This window comes from Atractosteus spatula, chromosome 20 (assembly GCF_055471065.1).
Source record: "Atractosteus spatula isolate fAtrSpa1 chromosome 20, fAtrSpa1.hap1, whole genome shotgun sequence".
Taxonomy (NCBI): Eukaryota; Metazoa; Chordata; class Actinopteri; order Semionotiformes; family Lepisosteidae; genus Atractosteus; species Atractosteus spatula.
Genome location: NC_142725.1, coordinates 14,697,921 through 14,715,649, shown reverse-complemented (window position 1 = coordinate 14,715,649; position 17,729 = coordinate 14,697,921). Strand labels below are relative to the sequence as shown.

Sequence of the window (17,729 nt, the reverse complement as noted above, 5' to 3'; positions counted from 1 at the left end):
GCCAATACGAACAATGCAGATTTTGCAGCTGCTAAGACACTAAACCAACAAGCTGAAATGGAGCAAAGTTAAACCTCATATTCTGGACTCCATCAGTTTCAAGCCTAGTTAATGACAGAGGCCAGATGTGACTAGGAATCCCCAGATGATGGTGCACGATTGGCCAAGCTCTGCCAGGGCTGCACGGACTTGAATCAGACAGAATATCCTTAGCTTGTAACCTGCAAGTGTGCAATGATGCCAAGTCACCCAGGGCTATCAAAAGTCAGTAATTCTGTGTCTTACTGAGTGCCATGATGCTTGAAATTATCTCATGAATGAACACTCCTCTTCTCTACTCAGCTTTAATTCTACTATAGGTCACTGAGGAGCTTAAAGAGTGACGAAAGATGAATGGATCAATAGGTGGGCATGTAGGAGGATAATATCTGCCCATCCTAATTCTCTGCATGCAGTATGAGTTGTAAGTTGGTACTGAGATGTAAAGAAACATGTGACTATTACAAACTGGGTGAGTATAAAAGAAGAAACAATAGACAAATGTAGGAAAAAAAACAGTTTCCTTGGTAGAACACATTATTAACTTTAAAAATGAAAAAGCCACTCCTTCTTTGTGCTGTAATTTCAAAACTTCAGGAAACTAACACATTCACTTTATCTTTTATTCATTTTAATTTAAGAAAATACCCTTGAGATTCCGAGCACATCACTCAGCTGCAAACTGCAGATATCCAAATTAATTGGATATACCGCAGAAAATAGCTCAATGAAATGTTAAAAAACAGGATTCCAATGAACATGAGAAAACATTCACATTACGATGCATTTCAATAAAAATAACCCAGTAAAGCTACATCCTGTCATTATCTTTTCAACACCTACACACTGCAGCACTCACACCTCTCATCAGGGAGACTGTCAATTCCCCTTCGCTCCTACTACAGGACTCATTAACCCGATTACTGCTTCATCACTTTTGTCACATATCTGTTCAAGTCAGTCCATGAAGAACACTCCAATCACTCTTCAAGCACAATGCTGAAAGTTAAAACAATAGGTATGTCTGCTTGTTACATTTACAAGCTACAGTTTCATAAATCAAATGTAAGATTGCACTACTGTGACTTGGAGGGGAGAAAAATTGGTTATTATAAATTTTAAAAAAACACTAGTAAAAGAAAGCATGATGATGTTGGGAAGCTGACAGTTTTTGCTGTGTGCTGATTCATTTGCCAGCAAAATGTCAGTGCTGGAACACAGGGCAATTACCACTGCAGATATACAGTTATTTGCAGTGACACACTCAGGCGTTCTGTGCTGACCGTGTGTGAAGAGAGCAGATTAAAGCTGAAAAGTTCATTTTCTTTAATCTGCCTAGCTTTAAATGGGCCCCAGTTTCATAGAAACAAACTCAGAGAGCCCTGTTGGTCTGATGTGTGTAGTGGCATGAAAGGCACTAAGACCAGGTTTCCAAGACTCCATACCCAACAGACACTAAGAACTTAATTAGTGCCATATCCCTGTTAAAAATTTAAGCTGCAAAAGAACACTTTTTAGTGACTTTGAAATAATGATGCTGTGAGATAGCTTAACCATTCCACATAACATCTTTCAATTCATTTATTAATAAGGGTTTCATAAACTATTTAAAACCCTATCTGACCACTTGGGAAATACAGATTCTGTAGTGCAGATAAATTCTCCCTAGAGTGTGTACATGTACAAACCAGATATGATTATTTCAAAAGTTAAGAGGCACATAATGTTATGTAGCAGATACAGAATTTAAATGCCAGCCAAACTGAAAATAAGCACCTCAGCCATCTTTGTAATTGCAAACCTTAAAAAGGCCAAATGCATCTGCATTCCTTGTGGTGTATGTGGTAAGGAGAGCTTGCAAGAATGCCATTCACTCAAGGTTTTACATCTACAGTGTTTACTCTCTCAAAATAATCTTGCACAGCATACAGTCCTCATTTTCCATTCATTAGGAGAGTGTAACATAATAATAATAATAATTGCTTACATTTATATAGCGCTTTTCTGGACACTCCACTCAAAGTGCTTTACAGGTAATGGGGATCCCCTCCACCACCACCAGTGTGCAGCCCCACCTGGATGATGCTACGGCAGCCATAGTGTGCCAGAACGCTCATCACACATCAGCTATTATTGGGGAGGAGAACAGTGTAATGAAGCCAATTCATAGATGGGCATTATCAAGAGGCCTGGTAAGGACCGATGGAAAATTTGCCCAGGATGCTGGGATTACACCCCTACTCTTTTCGAGAAACGCCCTGGGATTTTTAATGACCACAGAGAGTCAGGACCTCGGTTCTATGTCTCATCCGAAGTACGGCGCCTTTTTACAGTATAGTGTCCCCGTCACTATAGGGCCCACATAGATCACAGGGTGAGCGCCCCCCTGTTGGCCCCACTAACACCTCTTCCAGCAGCAACCTTAGTTTTTAACAAGAGGTCAGTACCTGGTTAGTACCTGGAAGAGGTCTCTCATCCAGGTTCTGACCAGGCTCATACCTGCTTAGCTTCAGTGGGCTGCCAGTTGTGAGTTGCAGGCTGATATGGCTGCTGACTAAACGAGACACTGCAGATGGGACATGAACCCATAATCCCTGGCTTAGTAAGAAAGATGAATATTTATTATATTATGACAGGAATATACTGACCATACAGTTGTATACAGCTGAAGATATATATAAAATTAATTATAAAGGGCACTATGATATTTCAGCATTTAACACCTCAGAGCATTTCATGTTGTCCTGAGTCTCACCTGAGTCACAAGGAGGTAATCGCTGGCTTATTATGGCAGGAAAGTGGTCCATGTGACCAAAACTTAGTGATTAATGAAAGCTTCAAAACTGAGGAAGGCAGTTAAATATAAACTCCTTAGAGGTAAAGGATGGCCTCAATGTCAGAAAGACTCTGGAAAAAACCAAAAATTCAGCCTGTGGTTATGGCACATTCTTAGCAGGGCTTACAGCATGATAGATAACCCAAAGCTTTTGAAAACTTCGTTATGGGAAGTAATAACTTTCCCCAAAGTACTTACCGTGGAAGAAAAGTGAGAGAGCAAGAACAGCGCCCATTATATTTTAATAAAATGTAGCGATCCTCTGACCCAAGTGGCTGATCCATTATTGAAGGAACAACACTGCACAGATTCTCAAAGAATTTTAAACAAAACCAGTGCTTTCCCAAGATAAATAGAATCATTAAACAGAAAATAACAACAGGCAGCCATAGCATAGATGTGCCTTAAGGAATGGGAATTGAAAAAGGAACTAATTTATTACCAAAAGGTGCAATAAAAACCTCAGACCAGCCAATGACAGAAGTTCTTCCTTTACAATACTGTGGAGAGCTGAAAGGGCTGCTTATAAAACAACTCATTAACAAGTCTCAGCATATTTCCTAAACTCTCCAAGGTTTACATTTGCATTTTTCCCAAACAAAAAGTTTAAAATATCATTATAAGACTTCATACTTGTTTTAGCAATTTGTAATGCCTTTCTTCTCTTTTCTTAGTCTTGCTTTATTTCACAGTTCATTTTCTCGCTGGATTAAAATGAAGCCTGAAACACTCATGGGCTATTTCAGTTAAAAAAATAGACAACAGAAACTCACTAACCTACTTACAGGAGACTGTGACTCAAAGCACACACTATGTGATGATTAGCCTCTATCATCAGGATTATATTTACTCCAGGAAGAAGTGTGGATCCTGGATTTGAGGATAAGTGCTTTGCAAATAAAAGGAGTGGAGGTCTTGGAAGCACCTATGGCAGGTGTGTGTGCTCCTTAAGAAGGCCATGATTTATGATTTTCTTTTGGTCATGCTGCATACAGTGACTTCAAAAGAGAAATCATCCATATTTTCTCTAAAACCTGGCATGGCATAAAGCTGTTTTTATTCTTCACACAGGGAAGAGCTACACCAATCCAAGCTGAAAGGTTCAGTGCTGTTCCATAAAATTACACAATAAAGGGGATTATAGATTCTGAAGCAATACATTGTGCTTTCTTCTTCCACTTTAAAGGTTTTTTTAAAATCTCACACAAAGAGCATGGAAGGCAGAATAAAAGCAGACAAGTGAAAAATGCCCATAAACTGTGGGTTAGCGGACAGCAGTAGGCTGTGCATGTTCAGACACCACAGAAAATAATATAGTATCTTTAATTCCAAAATTATTTATTTTCATGGGATTCTGGTATTGGAGAAAAAGAGATATTTATATATCCTAGTAAGATGCTTTGGCACGAACCATGATAAGTGTGCTTTAAATGGCTATATTAGTTACAGGTAAGCCACTGTAAATGTGTACTGAAGCATAAAGCATTCAAACACACTCACATATGCTATGATGCTCTTCTAATCGTTTTCCATTTCAAATGTAAATTAGCTGTGTAATTAACTGAAAATTACAGTTTTAGTACAGTGGTACATCTAGAGTATATCCTTAGAGCAGTTCTCAAATTTCATATTCATATCACTACTATTCAAAATAATTCAAACAATTTTTCCTGTCACATTGGCCATTTCAGTTCTGCCAAAAACAGAAGTTTATGTTACAGACGTACTGCTGCTTTGATCTCTTCAATGTACTGTGATTTATCAGACCAGAAACGATGTATATTTCTGTCTGCATAAATTGCCGTAGTTGCTCATCCACAAAATGTAGCTCTGGCAGACATGTTGTTTTATAGTATACCTTCAAACTGCCATTAGAAGATCATTTTGGTAGAGTATTTTCCATTACAGGAATCCACTTAATGATGCAGGACAGTGGATTTAGCCAAACAAGAACAAGTCTCAATCTATTCATCTCTGTAAGTTTCTCTTGGAATATATCAGACCCAAACACAAACAAAAATATTTCAAATGCAAATGCAATTGCAAAAGCATTTTATTTAGGTTGGAAATTATGTTTTTCACATTGTAAGACAGGGTTTTGTGTCACAATATTTTTCACACAAAATTAAACAGTTTGGGAGGCAGAGGTGTGACAGTTGTGCTTCGTGCTGTCTGAGTAAGTGTGGGGGTGGCTTCCACAAATTGCCAAATGCCCTTTCTCTCTGGCTCCAATATGTCATGGCTGCAGTGGTGTGAATCAGTCCAAATTAACAAAACGCATAACACTAATGTGTTAAAAAAATCACAAACAATCTTCCACACGGATCTGTTTAATTTCCATAACAGCCACTCCAACAATACCTAAAAACAAAAAAAATATTCTTTTCCAGCTAAGCTGGTTTTTAGCAATATTCCTGCATTTAACATATACACTTTTATGAGTGACTTAATTAACTAGACATAAAATATATACCAATCTAAATTTAAATTTCAATAAAAGTCTTAGAAAAAGATTAGGTCTGATTTGGGCATTTTTACTAGAATACCAACCCTAGTTCTAAAGACATCCACACTGAACCCTTTTTTTAACTAATAATATGATTTTTTGGGGTTTGTTTTTTTCAGTTCTGAAGCTGTCAAGAGCTTTCAAATGACAATGTCTTGCAAAACTCTCCTGCCAATAATATCAAATTCAGATGAACTACAAGTAATGTATATATTTTTTCAAATACACTTTATTTAAAGCTGCAATTTTCAAAGTTTTGATCATTTGATATTGTTTTATATGAAGGTGTTTGAATGTAAGCAAAATCCGTAAAGAAGATATGCAAAGTGAAATGTATTGATTGGGTTTTCAGCCTCCTCCTAAGTATTTGGCAGAAGCACCTTTAGCAACAATTGCTCCCATGAGTGCTGGATATGTTTCTACCAGCGTTGAACAGTGGGGAAGTTTTTGAGGATAGCAATCGTCAAGTCACACCACGAATTTTCTGTTGGATTCAAGTCAGGACTTTGACTGGGACTTCTTGTCAGACAATGTCTAGACCTTTGGCTTTGTGCTTCAGGTCACTATGTTTGCACGGGTTTCCTCCAGTTTCCTGCCAAAGTCATACCGGTTGGTTGATAGGCCTCTGAGAAAATTGTCCCTGTTGTGTGTGTGTGTGTCTGTGTTTTGCCTCTTGCTTGCTGGAATAGGCTCCAGCTCCCCTGCAAGCCTGTACTAGATGCATCACTTAGAAAATGGTTAGATAGATAGTTCAGCTGTAAGTTACTTCACTATAAATTAGTGAAAACAGGTGTAAAATTATCCCAAAGACAAAAAAGTCAGGAGGACCAATAAAGAAGTGCTGGCCTATATCTGAATCACCGTTTAAGGTGTTGAAACCTAAAAAGTTAAAAATTAAACTTTAATTGAAAACCTAACCTCTAACTGTAATGTAAATGTTTCCAGTTTAAAATTAATAAAATGGCTAATTTTAGCTTCAGACTTCTCAGATTCTTTTTTTCTGAGGGCAACAAACGTTTTGGGATGTGATAGGGACATGCATGAAGCCTGAAAGAAAATTCTATTATGACATTCCACATCTTTCATTATTGCTGTGGATATTGACCATTCTCTCTTGGAATGTATGGAAAAAGTGAACAAGCTTACGTTCAAAGGGGTCATGTAGTGCAGGATGAAGTAAGACCCTGGGTGTCCCATGATAAAGATTCAACCTGTGGGAGCAAAATAAAGTGATTAATTAATATCATTCTTAACTGATGATTCTGCAAAGAAATGTATTGCTTTCAATTTTGTATGTTTGGTACATCAGTAGCAAAGAAATTCCTATATACAAAGGAATACCTGAATTTAGTATAGCTTTCTAATGAGCTTTTCACTGACTTGCTTACTTTGTATTTCATTCTCAAAGCTGTATATTCCACTGCATATGCAATGCTGATTTTAATTATTTTCCAGATAAAACCAAAGCATTGAATAAAGTGTTTATTCCTACAGATGGAGAAACTTCAAATTATGTACATGTGGAGAAAGAAAAAACAAATTGTGACAAGTCAGATTGTCAAATGTTATACTAACATGATATCTCTGCATAAGAGAAACAAAAACACCATTATAGTTCCTCATAACACTGAGCAAAGAAATATGAGCCATGACAAGGAGAAATGGAAATGTGTTATGATACGTTATGATTGCCTAATGTCTTGGTTAATGTGTGTGTCTTCCATTACTTGAGAGTTTTATTCCTTTTGAAATCAATACAAAACTTGTATCATGTGTTTAGTTGTAAACAAGTAGTTATTCAAATCTGGAACAAGCTACCCATTTGCCATGTTGATGAGGCCAATAACCAGGGATCTTTCAGAAACAATCCCAAACCCAAAACCTACACTGGTCCGAAATGCATGCTCATTTAAATACCATTTTTAAAACACTCTCTTTATTTTGTCATTTAACGTAAAATTAGACATGTAAGTGGAGTCCACATTTAATTGTTCTTGTAACCCAAACCCTACACTGGCCTGAAATGCACACTCATTTCAATACAGCATTTTTCAGCTGATTGAAAATGTGCATAACGAAGGTACATTACTGAAGAAGATACATTTCCAAAAGCTATTTTCACTGATTTTGAATGTTTCAGACAAATATTTTTTGGGTAGAGCAACTTTTTAAAATCTGAAGGCTGGAGAGCTTCACAGACGCATTGCAGAATTGCGCTGTTGAGACCTCAGCTAGGATTAAGGTTAGCATTCCCACACTACGTAGACATTTTATACACTCAGGGCTGGATTTTGGGTGAACTTTAGGACAAGTGGTAATTTGCCACTATCTTCAACTTTTCTTTCGGAGAGTTCTGGCTGCGTATATTGTACATTGCACCATTCAGCAGCTGTGTTCCAAAGCATGAGCTACATGAAAACAAGAAAACCTGTTCTCTTGAGTAAACTCTCGTACTTTTGTCATTTAACGTGCAACTATATGTATAACTGGACTCAACATTTAATGGTTCTTGGAACTCAAATCCTACACTGGCCAGAAATGCACCCTCATATCAATACCATTTTAGAGCTTTTTTCAGCTGATTGAAAATATGCCTAAGGAATATAGACACATTATTGAAGAAGATACATTTCCAAGAGTTTTTTAAATGGTTTTGAATTTCTTTGACTCATATTTTTTGGTTTGAGCAACATTTTATAAATCTGATGACTGGAGGGCTTCAGAGACACGACACATTACAGAATTGCTCTGTTGAGACCTCAGCTAGGGTTAGGGTTAGCATTCCTACGCTTCGCAGACATTTTTTTGCACTCGGGGCTGGATTTTGGGTCCCAGGTGAACTTTAGGACGAGTGGAAATTTGCCACTTTCTTCAACTTTTTTCAGAGTTTTTGCTGCTTATATTGTACATTGCACCATTCAGCAGTTGTGTTCCAAAACATGAGTCACATGAAAACTAATAAGAAAACCTGTTCTACTGAGTAAACTCTTACTTTTGACATTTAACATGCAACTACATCTCAAAATGAGATTCTTGGATTAATTAGTTACTAATTGCTAATAACAAATGGGCTAGATTGGCAAATACTCTCCTCTCATTTATTATGTTTCTTATGTTCTTACGAAAGCCTGCTTTTCCCTTAATGCCCTGCAAATGCAATACAAATGTGATCAAATTAGAATGTGGAATACTTGGCTTTTATATAGTTTACTGTAACAGTCTCTAAAACACTGTTTATGTGAACAGAGAAATGCTGCACAAAATATAATTAATGTGTCAGTGGATCTAACAATGGTGGATAATTTTCGTCTGGACTGTGTTTGTTTTTGATTGGTAGAAGGAAATATATATTAATTATTTAAATACTAAAACAGAACTGAATTTGTATATTAAAATCCACAAATAACACTTGTAAGGATTCACGCTGTGCCTAAATTGTGTAATCTGCATGCATTAATATTCAAATTAAGTGAGAAGAAAAACACCTCATAAAATGATCATGTAGAAAAAATAGTTTGCATACAAACAATGTAGACATTTCAGTTATAAGTTAGAAGACTAACACATGGAACATACATGGTTTGCAATAAAAAGAATCATAAAAAACCTGGTTCAGATCACTTAGTCTTCGCTACAATTAATTAAGTGTTCAAGGAATGTGAAAATAAGTCATGGATAAATAAGTGCAATTCAATAAACTAATAATGGTGTTTTTTTCTGTGACACAATACTATATGTATTGTCACGACCTGCATGGATCCCTGTTTTTTTCCATTGCTGTCTTCAAGAGTATGAATTTAAAATGTGGTCTTAAGTGGTCTTAAACTTTTTTTTTTCCTTTTGCTCATTATGTTCCCAATGTTTCAGCACATCTCTTTTAAATGGCAGTTCACCTCATTGTACAAACAGGCCATGAGCACCTTTTGTCCTGTTTGGCAGCAGAAGTCTCCCCTGGCTCTGTCTGGCTGGAGAAGAGCCGCAAGATTCCAAACCCACAGCCCAGAGCCTGATGTGAGCCATCCGCTTTCGGTACCACGGCAACCACCTCCACAATGGCCACCACACTAGGGTGCCTGAGGGAAGTGTGGAAGTAAAGCACCTGCAAAAAAGCACAAAACAGCCAGAGGAAAAGTAACATCCTAGATCACAAAGGGAAAGAAGTAAATAATAATAATAGTAGTAGTAGTTCAGGTGGGAAGCTGCGTCATAGCCGAAACATTGTGTTTTCTCTCTTCTCTTTTCAGCCTGGAATAAACCTATTACTTGTTCCTTCGTATAATAATAGTAGTAGTTGTTTCTGTAATTGTTGTAGGTGTTGTAGTAGTAATTGTTGTTAAATAATTAAAGGCAATGGATGCAGTTTAGACAAAGGTCACAATATAGAGTCTTGACAGTTTGGAAAAAGATACTCTCCAAAGTAAAGAAATTTGCTGACAGTATGTCAGAATGTAAGGTATAAGCATAAGTCATCAAACCAAAAACTGTGCAGCAACATTACCACTTATTCGGAGCACAGGATAGGCCCTAAAGACCAGAGATCGCTGATGCAAACATGGGTTGAATCCAACCATGACTGTAACCAGGACTCCTAAAGTGGTGGCCCTGCTGGGACAGGGTGCCCAGTCGACCAAATGGCATTGTGGCAATACAATAAAAAAATATATGACTTATTACAAGATGTGCTAAATTTGTTGACTCCATGGGATGCTGTTTAAACGTATTTTACAAGGATATCACAGCCAAAAAATAACAATGATCACCTGTCAGTTAAATGGGACTAACATTCTGGCATTTTAACAACATGTTAAATCAAGTGTTACAGTGCTAGAGAATACAAGTCTGCCTCACTCTCGCCTTCAAGAAAGTGACAGAGGTTTCAGTGTACTCTCTGACCTTGAAACCTGCTTACACCACCTACTGTATGTTCAGCCCCACATCCTGCATGTCTGAATAAAAACAACTGACTGGAGAGAGAAATTCCTGACCTACTGATTACAGTGTAGGAGGTTTCCTCAATAAACCTTTTGTAAAACAGCTGACATCCTATCAAGCAGGAAGAACATACATGCATATGTTCTATAGAAAGATATTTTAAGTCTGATTACATATACTAATACAACAAAAGGGACTTACAGTACTCATATGATCTGCAATAAATCTTGAGTATTTTGCACCATACTGTAGACTAGGAGAATGTCATTTGATTTTTTTTTCTGCTGACCTTGTTTTGCTAACCACAGAGCATTTTAATGTCAGATTCCACAAAATACAAATCAGTTTTTACCCTGACTTACAGTCATCCTATTAAAACCATAATTAAGCTTTCCTTTGTGGGCTGGTCATTGTAAAGTATTTTTTCAGAGCTCAGGTTAAAGGCGGACACTTCTGAAACATCATCAATAAAACATTTATATCTTTTTTTAATTGTTTATTTAATCAGATAAAAAAATCAAGAACAAAATTATCATTTACAATTATGACCTTGAAAGAAAGCATTTATACAGGTGGGCATTTGCTGGAGAAATGTGAGTGAAATACCTTACCTAAGGGTACACAGCAGCATCCTACCCTGCCTCTGAACTAATGACACTCCAGTTCAGAGCCCTAACCACTAGTGCACACTGCTGTGTCACTTTCCTTTCAAAACATGCTGGGATACTTGTGCTGAAAAACACTAAATAACAGCAATCTGTATTACATATTTTTAAACGTTCCTTTTCCTTTGTCACAGCTGTGTGGCTTTTTACCACAATGGCATCTAAGAACTCTGTGGTCCGGAAATCCATGTTACAGTTTTGATTGACACTGTAACTACACCGTTTGACAGCTATACAGAGGGCAACTGTTCACTACAATCAGGAACGCTCCCACAGAGATAAAAGTTGAGGCCGTTAAAAAGCATTTTCGACAACAAGCGCTCCCTTTTCATCAGAAATGGCTCAGCCACCCTAACGAAAAGCCCACAGGAAAAAATAAACTAAGAAAGTGTTGGAATAAGAATCTAAATACACTATTTGTAAAGTTTTAGCTATACAGGCACTGGTGTCAATAATCATTGCTTTCTGCTAAGCAATGACAGGTTGCTGGTGTTGTACACCGTGCTTCTCACAGAGTGCTGCTGAGTCATTCACATTGTTCTGAATGTTCCCACCAACCCTCAGAATGTTGTATTGTGCTTCCATTGGTCTGCTAAGACTACTTCTACAGACAAAACTATTGTGTCTTAGTGACTAAGATGAGATGGCTTAAGCTACTGGTAGACAGTCTATAATAGCACAGTAGTCCAGGCAGTGCACTATTGTCTGAAATGCTGCAAATATGGAATCATAGAAGTAATGTGAAGTATTAATTGTCTGAAATATTTCTAGAATTGTTCAGATCTTACTAATTGTTTTATGAGTGAATAACCTGTAAATCATTATCTAGAAAATCTTGCTTACCCATATGGTTTAATAAAATCATTCATCTGTAAGATTTTAAAAACATTTACAAAACATGTGTAGTTTTCCTGGCTAATCTTGGTTTCAATATGTAAAGTCACACCTTAGGCACCAAGATATTATAGGCTTTGGACACATCAAGTGTAAAACTGCTTGTATAGTGTAATTTCCAGGGGTTCCATTTGTTTCTTACTAATGTGAAGTTATTTAGTCCTAAAATGACTTTATCAAAGAACCATTAACTAAGTGTCACAATTGTAAGTACTCACCCAAAATCACAAAGGCAAAGAGAGATAACTTAAAGGCATTAAGGCATTATCTATTGCAGCAAGAACAGCTCTTCCATCCTCTGTTAGTGGTAAAATGATTATAATGTGGGAGCACTATCGATGACAGGTGAATGAATTGAGAAAAGGCAACTGTAATCTACATCTACATTGAGCTTTTATCATTGCATTGTAAAAGTCTCAGTCTTTTTCTTCTATGTTAAAAGAGCTTGCTTTTAAAAAGTAGAGCTCCACAGGAGAAAAAAATGATCAAATCTTTACAATGCTTTTCTTATTTTTCAGTCAGATAATCAGACAGCAGTATTAGTCATTATGTTGTAATGGTACAGAGGTGTGTGGAACATTTTGGCTCAAGATGTTAATACCATTAAACTGCTGGAGAAGAAAATCATCATTCATTCCAGTCTTATGATTTAGCCTTTTTATTTTCTATTTTGATCTTATCATCATTCATTCGCTGCCAAAAAATCTGCTTTAAATTGAAGTACCTTAAAATTTATTCTGCAAACTACATTTTTTAATTCACTTTAAAAAGTTAAATTCCTTAAAAGAAATCTGATTTTAAGTGGTCTTAGACACCAAAATTTAAAATTATGTACCCAATTTTCTCCGTGAGAAAACTGTAGGCAAATTGCCCATCTTATTAATTAGCTTTGAAGAGGGCAGATTGCCCACTGTCTGCCAACAGAACAAATAGGGACCAATTCATCTTAATAACACGGACAATGGTTTCTCAAATGCACACTAGTTTTTAATGCAATCAATTTTATTTTCAGAAGACGTAACATGGGCCAGGATTACATAGCATATAATTTTTTGTTGATCTAAATTCTATTTAAGTCAGGAAATATTTATTATGCTGAAGAGACAGTAAACCTCTTGTTAAAAAGGTAATTTTCTGGCACAGAATGTGCATGAGAGAGGCATGGGCAGTACTGGTCTTTAAGCATTCAGTTTCTTTAAAAAGCCAAGAATCAGCTTTTTTCCACTTTTACAGCACAGGTGACGGGGTGGAGCGGTGGCTCTGTGGCTAAGGATCTGTACCTGTGGGTGGAAGGTTGCCGGTTCAAATCCCATGGCCAGCAGGGGAATCCTACTCCGTTGGGCTCCTGAGCAAGGCCCTTAACTCCAGGCACCGTATAAATGGCTGACCCTGCGCTCTGACCCCAAGCTTCTCTCCCTGTCTGTATGTCTGTGTGTCTCATGGAGAGCAAGCTGGGGTATGTGAAAAGATGAATTTCTAATGCAAGAAATTGTATATGGCTAATAAAGTGATCTTATCTTAACTTTGACAAAAAAAAAGAAGAAATGAGCCTTTGCTTTGGGAATATAACTTTCAGGGTACAAAAGTGATCACCTCAACCAAAGAACGAGAATAATGGGAGAAAACTCTTTTGTTTTCTTAAACAAACAATACATAATTTTAAGAAACTGTAATTCCCAATTACATTGGGGGTTCACAATTTGTTTTTCTGGCACTTTAACTTGTATATTTGTTTTTTTTCTCTCCTGGCAAGTTTCAAAAGGTGAGGCGGTCCGGAGCCTGTCCCAGAAACCAAGAAAGCAAGCTGGGACTAGAGACTAAGCTAGCATGCCAGTTCATCATAGGGTATGCATACATACTGAACACACAAACAAGCACACAGCGACAACTGAAAGATACCTCGCCAGCATGTCACTGGGATGTAGCAGGAAACCAGTATATCTGGAGCAACTCCATGTAGACATATAGAGAACATGCAAACCCCGTGCAGAAGGTATTGTAGGGTTGGAATTCAATCCTAGATCCAATAGCTGTAGGCAGCAAAACTAACCTATATGAACCCTAAACCTATTAAGTTAATAGGAGGTATTATTTGCATTAATTAGCAATTTGTACATTAATTTGTACAAAAAACAGGCTCTTGTTCCCTGATTGTCAATGAATTTAGAGGGAAAAGGTCCCGAAAAGGGTGGTCAAGAAAAGGTTCAATGTGTTAGCAGGACAATACATTAATCCTCCCCCAAGCCACTACACTCAGGGAATCAAGGATATAAATGAAGTTAGAAAGCATTACATAACTGTTCCCATTCCTAGCTCTGGAGCTTAGGCTAAAACAGCTGTCAACCTAATTTACATGTAGAAGAAACAGAAACAGGCTTACATAGCCTGTCAATTATCTGTTCATCTTGTGGGCAAAGTACTTGTGACCTACTGGCAACACCAAATTCTAACATTATATATAAAATAAGAGCTCAGTATTCACAACTTTAACAAATGAGTAAGGTAATTTGCACCTGTCAGTTACAGTGTTGGAATATATATTTAAAAGGCCAGCATCACCAATTCTTCTGTATAATGCTGTAACACTGCTCTTTTTGTAGAGTCAATCTGCCTTGCTTGAACACGGAAGCAGTGTTTATGTGATGCATTTTTTATTTTCTAATCTGATGCACAAAGGGCATGACAAAATTTAAGGCTGTTACTCAGGTAGTTAACATTTAAATCCCCCTCCTCCTTCCCACCTCTACAAGCTGGCAGGTGTAGAAATCAATTTTTGTCTCTTCTTTAGAAAGTCTGCCAGCAGTTCTGCAGACAGAATTCTGTACCTATGGAGAGCTGTCCCACAGTAGATCCAACCTGTCACAATGGATTACTGAGCCCCTACTGACACTATACTGCAACCTTTTCTTAAACACTCTTTTCTTCTGGCACAGAGGACTTTTCCTATCCAAACTATCACTATTGATTAGACTTGTTCAACCAAGGAGGACACTAGTGGTCTCAATTTCAATATGCAGTTACCGATGGAAACAGGACACCCATGCGAACCTCCTTAACTCATGCTACAGAAGATAGAACTTATTATGCATTACAATATTCACAAGGCTGATACTGGATAAAGAGACTGAGTTTAGCTTCTTGCACCATTCTTTTGGGTTTCAATGCTATTGGTACAATAATAAGGTGCTCATTTTCTTCCCCTATGAACACTCTTCCCCTATGGCAGGCTGTGGGCATCTTCTAAAGTGTTAGGGTACTAATATTCCTGCTAACCTATCTGCTTGAGATAATGTAGTTTACAAAACTCTGATTGTAAAACGTTTTCTTGGCTTTGATTGGCTGTGACATTCACATGTTAAAATGCGGTTTTTGGATGTTAGCTTTGTTCACTGCTGCTGGTTGACTCTTTACATTAATAAGGTACCTGGAAGTTTAGTGTTTCCAGATGTTCCCCCAATCTGTGGCAGGTCAAAGCAGCTCAGCTTTCATTTAATCCAATACCAGGGGTAATGTACAGATTAGTACAGAACTCTTAAGGAGTGGTTCAACACGTTTTCTGAGATGCCACAATAAATATGCTCTGTGCTGGGATTGTATAAAAAAGATAAACCCGTTAACTGAATGGCAATTCAATTAATCAGTGAACAGCACATATCGCGTATTGGCCTCTAGTTGAGTGCGAACACAGAGACGTGGTGTAATTTAAATGATATTTGGGCTGCTGGTACTATTGGTTACATAACTGTTCCAGACTCACACTGGAAAAACAATAAAGCAACAGATGAAAATTCACTAGAGCCTGTTCATACAGAACATAGACTTTCTGAAAGGCTTATAAAGGCATTAAAGGAATGAACTGCAAACTGTTACATAAGTATTGTTCCCCAGACTCTCATGAACTCATACTTTTAAATTTTTCCTTCATTTAGTTAAATTAAGAAACCTTCAGAAGACATCCCCCCATGAACAGTATAGCTAATTAGCTCGACACTGCTACATCATTCTTGACTAGAGAACGAAAGAGCTTCAAAAAATATAATCATCTTCCCAAAGATTTATTTATAGAGCTTCCATAAATGACAGATGCTTCATTTTGTGGAAAATTAAACACGATTAAATATGACAGTCAATCACATGCAGCATTTCCTAGTGATATGTATTGCCAATGTCTCATTACAAAAGCTGATGACGTGCAACTTTACTGAAGAAATAAATTTCAGCCCAGACTGAATTAAGACTTAGACCAACCTCACAAATTACAAACCCAGCAACCATTTGCTTGCCTGGAGGTGTCTCAGCTCTTCCCATAGTAAATCCAAAATGAAATCGCATTTTTCTTTAATTTGTGTTTATGTTAGGTTGAAATTTGATTTAGGCCAGTCGTGAAAAGTCTTTAAACATGTCTCATTTTTTCAGAGCCAAAGGATGCAAAACCAAGAATTCATTTAAAGAGCTGAGACAACTCATGTGGTTTTAAAACTAATAGCTACAGTGATTCAACACATACTGTAGGGATATTTTCCTATACTCCAAAGCTGGAGAGGTTGGTGAACCTGCTGTTAAAACTCTTACATGATGGAAGCAGAAACCTTATATTTGCCACCTGCATTTTCAAGGGAAATGTTAAAGCTTAGAATACTAGCCTAGAAAGCCTCGAATAAAAGTAAACAAAAATATAGGTCTACATCAGATTTAAGTTTTATATGTCTTTTTTTACTATAAGGGGATTATGAACACACAAAAAAAATACTTTATCTGAAATATGCACTGAAAGGCAACATGATTAACAAACAAGATATTTCTTTTTCTCATTCCACAGTTAGTGCCAAGTTTTAGTTAATGAGCATAAAGCACAGAAAAGTGTTGAGTGTTAATCACTGAAGAAATGGAGACGTAGGCCAGAACAAATTAATTCTTCATTCCTGAAGACTGTGTGCTGCAGTGCTACATATTCCTCAGTTCTCATTAACAGTCCAATTTTGCTCTATTTATTGGAGTTGTGCAGTTTTGTAAACAGCTACCTTTTAACTGTAAAAGAACTTTAATTTATCATTTCTAACCTGTGATAAGTAATTTTATTATATATGGCCAATCGTACTGGAAATGTTTTTTTTTCTCTGAGGTCCTTCTCGGTGTGCCTGCTCTTTATCATGTAAAATTCCTCCTTTGAGGATGCTGCTTGTTTCTAATAATTGCCATTTTGTAACACAGTATAATAGGGGCCAAAGATGTGAAATCATCTCTGCTGTCAATGATCTTGCAATCAGCTTGATTGGGCCATTAAGGAGAAAACGTCAATATTTTTGGCTTTCTGGTTTTGAAGTGATCACTATAACACACAATCCTGCTGTGCTGCATCTCTCTCTCTTCACAAGTAAATCCACTTGCATAATGCAGCTTAGAAGAAATCCAAGAACTGACATGCTCTGCACGGGTTGTTCCCTACACTGAACACTTTTTACATACATTGTTCTTAAACTTGACACACAGGTTATGCGCCTGCCGTTACATTCTTCAATTCCATGCCACACGCGTGACAGGTCCAGAATTTTGGAAAACTCTGAAATAGTTCTTTCACCCTTATGATTGCCATTAAACACAAAACGGCATTAATATAAATCAATAACACATACATAACTGCCTTGCACCCAGTAATACTGTGGTGAGACTGCAGTGTAATAATTTGTGAAAATAATCAACAGTTTGATGAAATGTCATCAATTCCTCAGTTTCATTTTCTGCCTCATAAATCAATGGGTTCTTTGTGTAAGATTTGACTGGATCATTAAGTCACACGATTCCCTCTAATTTCCCCACACATTCTACAAAACCAAACAAGCAGACCTATAGGGTGTTA

General features: G+C 37.2%; 1 protein-coding gene across 1 annotated transcript in view; it reads right to left on the bottom strand.

Annotated features, from left to right (window-relative positions):
* The window catches only part of nphp4 (nephronophthisis 4), a 127,833-nt gene that overhangs the window by 92,519 nt on the left and 17,585 nt on the right, over positions 1-17,729 (bottom strand). The window contains exons 3-4 of the mRNA XM_088938431.1: positions 9,302-9,480; positions 6,528-6,592 (exon numbers count right to left, since the gene is read on the bottom strand). Coding sequence (XP_088794557.1) covers positions 6,528-6,592; positions 9,302-9,480 — 244 coding nt within the window. The remainder of the gene's footprint in view (positions 1-6,527; positions 6,593-9,301; positions 9,481-17,729) is intronic.